Here is a 6,311-nt window from a genome sequence, read left to right on the forward strand (position 1 = left end):
TAAATAGAAAAATCAAAAATGAATTGTTTTTGTTATTTTTTTATTTTTTTTTTATTTTTTTTATTTTATTATTATATTTATTCATTGCTAACAAAATGATTTTGATGGTAATCATCATCTTCTCCAAAAACACTGATTCTTTTAATTTCATTTACAATGTCTGGATATTCATTAAATCTTAATAAAATTCCTTTCAAATCTTCAATTTTTGGTGGAAATCCTAATCTATTCATTTCATTTGCAATTTTTAAACAAGTTTTAGCATAACCAACTTTTGCTGTTCCAAACATTAAAGTTCTGAAAAAAAAAAAAAAAAAAAAAAGAATAAAAAAAAAAGTATTAATATTTTATATTTATTTTATATTTATTATTATTATTGAAAGAACTATTTTAATTATTATTATTATTATTATTATTATTATTATTTTTTACTTACAAATAAATATAATAATCACCTTCAATACCATTATTTTTCATTTGGTGTAAAATTTCTAAAGCTTTTTCTAATCTTCTATGATCAACATACATTTTGATGATGATACCATAAGTGATTATATCTGGTTTAATATTATGTTTTGGATATTCTATATCGAAAGTTTCTCTAGCTCTATTTAAACGACCTGAATGTGTAAGAACTTTCAAGTATTCATCCATTGGATATTTTGTGAGAGGGATACCTCTTTCTTTCATTTCTTGTAAAACCTTTTCAGATTTTTCAATGTTTATTGATAGTCCAGTCTTGTTTAAATAGGTTTTCTTTGAGATGATTTGATTATTTGCATAGCCAAACAAAGCACATGTGAATACTCTTTGATCTGGTTTTTGTTTGAAATCATCACGATTGTATAACAATTCTCTATAGATTTTTTCAAAAACTTGAACCTCGCCTCTCTTTGCTGCTCCCTTCATTAGTGATGTGTAAGTGATGATATCAGGTTTGAATTTATGTAAAGCCATATCTTGTAATAGTTCAAATGACTTCAAATAGTAATGATCATCAGAACGTTTTGCACATGCATATATCAATGAATTGAAGGTGACTTCGGTTGGTGTCAAATTTAAGTACTTGAATTCTTCGTAATATTGGAATGCCTTTTCCACAAGATCATTCTTTGCGCATGCATCAACCATCACTGATAAGGTAACTGAATCAGGTTGCATACCTTTAATTCTTGCCTCTGAAAATAATTGGATTGCCAATTTAGGTTTTTTATTTTTTACAAGACCATTTATCAATGATGTATAATTTATATGATCTGGTAATAAACCATAGGTGGTCTCCATTGAATTTAAAATTTGAAATGATTCATCCACTTTACCATTAGCCATGTGTACTATAAATAATGAATTGAAAATATGATTATTTGGTTTAATTCCATTTGCTAACATTTTTTCAAATACCATTAAACAATTATCAATATCTTTACAATTTGCTAAACCACTTAAAATACAAGAATAAAGTCTTAGATTTAATTCAACTGATTTTTCCTAAGAAAAAAAATAAAATTAAATATAAATATATTAATAAATTATTTTAAAAATCAATATATATATATTATTATTATTATTATTATTATTATACACCTTACTTCAAATAATTTCATAATTTCTAAAATTCTATTTGGATGATTTGATAAACCCATACGTTGAATAAATTTAATTGCTAATGGAATAGTGAAATTATTTTGTCTAAAGAAAATATAAGGATCAACCGATTCTGTTGAGAAATTATATAAATGTTGTTTACCTTTTCCAAGGATTGGTTGAACATGTGGTTCTAATAACATATTGTATTGAACTCTTTTTGATGGATCTGATAATGGTGAACTTGTATTTGGTAATAATTTAGCTCTTTCAATTAATTCTGGTCTAATATATTCATCTCTTGTTTTTTTTGAAATATTTAATTGTTCACTTTCTCCATATTTTTTCTTTTCTAAATGAAATTTATTTTTATCTTCCGTTATTATAACTTCATCTCTATAGATACTATTAATTTTATTTATTGGTGGTTGTATTTCTTGTTGTTCTTGAGGATTTTTCCATGATGATGATGATGATGATGTTGTTGAAAAACTTCTATAAATCTTTATGAATTTTCCTTTATTTTTATTTATATTATTTAAATTTAATAATTTATTAAAAACTGACATTGTCTATTTTTTATAAAAAAATATATAATTGATTTTTTTTTTTTTTTCCAAAGTTTTCAAAACCAATAAAAGTTTATAATTTAAAAGAAAAAAAAAAAAAAGGGGGTATGTACAAGTATAATCACTTTTTATTTGTGATTCTTTTTTTTTTTTTTTTTTTTTTTTTTAAATTTTCGCAACCAATAAAAGTTTTATAAAAAAAAAAAAAAAAAAAAAAATAAAATAATGTAAAATAAAAAAAACGAAAAAAAAAAAAAAAATAAAATAAAATAAATGAAAAAAACAAAAAACGAAACGAATTGTAAAAAAAAAAAAAAAAAAATAAAAATAAAAATAAAAAAAAAAAAAAAATAAATAATAGATATTTTTAAGTAAATTAATATTAATTGAATTTTTTTGGTACTAAAATTTATTATTTTCACAATAAACACAAATAATCATACAATGATAACAGTTTTTAAGTAAATTAATATTAATATGAATTTTTATTTTTATTTTTATTTTAATATTGTAAAAACCATTCAAATTTGCCCACTTTTTCTAATTCCAAATATTTTTATATGGGAGCTCATATAAAATTAATATGTATAATTTTAAAATTTTGAAAAGTGCTCAAACTTGAATGGTTTTTACAATATATTTTTTTTTTCATTAAATTATTTTTATTTAATTTTTATTTTATTTTATATTTTATTTAATCCATTTGTTTCTATTTCATTTAAATATATATAAAATCTAGGATATCCCAAAATTGGGAAAATGAATTTTTTTTTATTTTTAATTTTTTTTTATGTGTGTGAATTAAAAAAAGTCAAATCATTTTTTTTTGATGACCAAACAAAATTTTTCATTTTTTTTTAAAAAAAAAAAAAAAAAAAAATTGAATTTTTTTTATATTTTTTTTTTTTTATTTTTAATTTATTTATTTAACATCACCAAACAAATATTTACATACATAAAATGGATATTTTAGAAGAAACAGCTGCCCCATTAAAAGATTTTGCCAAAAACTCAATCCGTTTATTCAAAAAATGTACTAAACCAGATGCCCAAGGTAAATTAATTATAAATAACAATAATTTATAACTTAATATATTATGATGACAATGACGATTATACTTACATATTTCCATACATATTTTTTAAATAATTTTATAGAGTTCCAAAAGATTGCTCTTGCTACTTTAATTGGTTTCGCAATTATGGGTTTCATTGGTTTCTTTGTTAAATTGATTCACATCCCAATCAACAATATTTTAGTTGGTGGTGTTTAAATTTGTAAAAAACAATTAATAATAATAATAATAAAATAAGTGAAAATAAATATATAGAAAAGGAAATACAAGAAAAAGAAAAAGAAAAATAATGATTAAAATTTTAATAATGTAAAAAAAAAAAATAAAATAATAAAAAAAAAATAAACAACTCAACTCACTTTACCTCATCGCAACAATCTCTTTTAAAACAAAAACCCCCCAAATCAGTAATAAAAAAAAAAATAATAAAATAAAATAAACTTTATTGATTTATTTTAAGATTGCGTCTTAAAATAAATCAATGATGATTAAAAAAAAAAAAATTACATAATTCTATTTTTATTTTCAGTTTTTTATTTTTTTTTGTTATTTTTCTTTTTTTTTAATTTTTTTAAAATGGTAATTTATTTAAAGCAGAGGAATTTTTACCATCTTGCCATTCACTTCTGGTGATCCAAATTTCTCTTGTACTTTCCAAACAACCTAAAATTGCACCACCTCTCCAACCAGCATGACGACAATCAACATCACTTCTAATGGAACTATTGGCAAAACCAATATAATTTTCAAGTGGCATTATAGTTGTAGAGGATGGTGTTGGGGTGGTTGTAGCAGAGTTTGTGGAATTTTGTAATTGTTGTTGTAATTGTTGTTGTTGTTGTTGTTGTTGTTGTAGTTGTTGTTGAAATTGTAATTGTTGAGCTTGATATTGTTGTTCCAATTGTTTAAATATACAAACTCTTAGTACATCTTGAATACCAGGTGCTAAGGCACCACCACCAACCAAAAGAATATTTGATAAGTATTTCTTTTTATTTATATCACTTCTCTCCAATTGTGATACACTCTTTAAAATTGCAATATCCAATGGAATATCAATATAATTATCTTCACAATTTGATGAGGATTCTATTTTTAATTTCTTTGTTGGTGATGATGTTGTTGAAGTTGAAGTTGATGGTACCGTTGAATTTGAATTAGAAATTGATGGTACTGTTGAGTTTGAATTTAAAGTTGATGGTACTGTTGAATTTGAATTTAAAGTTGATGTTACAATTGTAACATTATTAAAACTATTATTATTATTATTATTATTATTATTATTATTATTATTATTATTATTATTATTATTATTATAACTATTAATATTACTATTACTACCACTATTATTATTATTATTATTATTATTACTACTACTACTACTATTATTATTATTATTATTATTATTATTAATAATATTATTAATTATATTATTATTAATAATATTATTATTATTACTACCATCTTTATTATCTCTACTTGTATTATTTTGAGCAAAGCTAAGTATATGACTATGATCATCGAATGGATCTTCATGATCATATGATGATAGGTAATGATTATAATAATGTTTTTGATCTTCAACATATAAATTACTTTCACTAGTATTTGCCAATGATCTTGATTTAATTAGATAATTTACAGAACTTCCACCAAATTGTGATAAAATATTTGGATAAAATAAAGACATACCAACAACTTGATAAACTTCATCTGCATTAAAATGATAAATATTCATATGTTTATCATGTTTAATATCTTTAACTTTAAATGTACCAACTCTTTGTTTTTGAAAATCATTCTATGATTATTATTAAAAAAAAAAAAAAAAAAAAAAAAGTTAATAAATATTTTAAATCTTTTGTTTATACTCTATATAATAATAATAATAATAATAGGATAACCTACATAATAATAATCTAAATTTTCAATTTTAATATTATCAAAAACATTTAAATAAAATGGAGAGAAATCGACTAATTCATAAATTGAAGATTTGAAAGGAAAATAATATTTATGTATTTGTTTTGCAACCATTTGTCTTGTTAATGTATCAGAATCACTCTTATCCATACCAGTTAAAAGATATTCCAATAGTTTTGTTAATTGTTCACCACCATAGCCAAGTGTTAATCTAGTATTTGGTAAAAGGTAACCTTCATCAACACATGCAATCGATATCTTTTGATGACCTAAATCAATAACACATGATTGTGTTGCCATTGATACTCCAAACGATGAACAAATTGATTCTTGAAAGAATAATACTGATGTAAATTGTAATTCCTTTAATAATAATGTTGTAATTTGTTTTAATGATTTTCTATCAATATTATCTGTAACAACATAAACACATCCATAGCTCTTATTATTATTATTATTATTATTATTATTATTATTATTATTATTAAAAAAAATTAATATTTTAGAATTATTATTAATTTTAAAACAAATTATTAAATAAATAAATAGTTACACTTAAATCAGAGGATGGTATATTTAAATATCTTTGAATTGCATATTTCCACATTTGAGTTATATCATCAAACATTGATTGAACTGAATGATAGATTCCAGTATTAAAAGTTGACATGGTGATTGGTTGATAGGCAAACCATTTATCTTTGTCTCTGCTTACTGCGATTGCATCATCACCAATACAATAATCGATTTCGTTGTAGTTTAATGGTTGTGGGACATAGGGTGGTGGAGTAGTTGAAACGTTTGTAAGTGATGATAATGAAGAGGTTTTCTTTTTCTTCTTTTTAATGATTTCAAAAGTTGTGGAATTATTCTCATTGTAGAGTGTTGGTTTTTGTCTAACTTTAATATAATCAACTGGTGGTAATAATTTAGTAGTCTCTTTAACTGATTGTTCAACCTCTTCTAATAATTTTTTTGGTATATGTATTTTGGTTTGTGTTTGTATATTTATTGGGGGTGGTGGTTGTTCAATTTTTATATTTGAGGTTATATTTGTTTTTGAATCAGTTATAGGTTTATCTATATCCATTGATTCAGTTGGTTTAATTTCTACTTCTTCTGTTGTTGATGTTGATGATGTTGATGATGTTGGTTTAAC

At 22.2% G+C, this 6,311-nt stretch overlaps 3 protein-coding genes across 3 annotated transcripts in view; 1 reads left to right on the forward strand and 2 right to left on the reverse strand.

The window, feature by feature from the left end:
• Nucleotides 1-77: 77 nt before the first annotated feature.
• On the reverse strand, nucleotides 78-2,153 carry DDB_G0287775 (hypothetical protein; the record flags this gene model as incomplete). Its single annotated transcript, XM_631953.1, has 3 exons — nucleotides 78-297; nucleotides 437-1,488; nucleotides 1,590-2,153. 3 exons carry the CDS (start codon nucleotides 2,151-2,153, stop codon nucleotides 78-80), a joined length of 1,836 nt encoding a protein of 611 aa, XP_637045.1.
• Nucleotides 2,154-3,113: 960 nt separating this feature from the next.
• sec61g (protein transport protein SEC61 gamma subunit) lies at nucleotides 3,114-3,427 on the forward strand (the record flags this gene model as incomplete). Its single annotated transcript, XM_631954.1, has 2 exons — nucleotides 3,114-3,207; nucleotides 3,312-3,427. The coding sequence occupies 2 exons, from the start codon at nucleotides 3,114-3,116 to the stop codon at nucleotides 3,425-3,427; spliced, it is 210 nt and encodes a 69-aa protein (XP_637046.1).
• A 373-nt stretch (nucleotides 3,428-3,800) lies between these two features.
• The window catches only part of arpG (actin related protein 8), a gene marked incomplete at both ends in the record, with an annotated part of 2,841 nt that continues 330 nt past the window's right edge, over nucleotides 3,801-6,311 (reverse strand). The window contains 3 exons of the mRNA XM_631955.1: nucleotides 3,801-5,030; nucleotides 5,138-5,593; nucleotides 5,706-6,311. The exon at nucleotides 5,706-6,311 is cut by the window's right edge and continues 330 nt beyond it. Coding sequence (XP_637047.1) covers nucleotides 3,801-5,030; nucleotides 5,138-5,593; nucleotides 5,706-6,311 — 2,292 coding nt within the window. The remainder of the gene's footprint in view (nucleotides 5,031-5,137; nucleotides 5,594-5,705) is intronic.

This window comes from Dictyostelium discoideum (assembly GCF_000004695.1).
Source record: "Dictyostelium discoideum AX4 chromosome 5 chromosome, whole genome shotgun sequence".
Taxonomy (NCBI): domain Eukaryota; phylum Evosea; class Eumycetozoa; order Dictyosteliales; family Dictyosteliaceae; genus Dictyostelium; species Dictyostelium discoideum.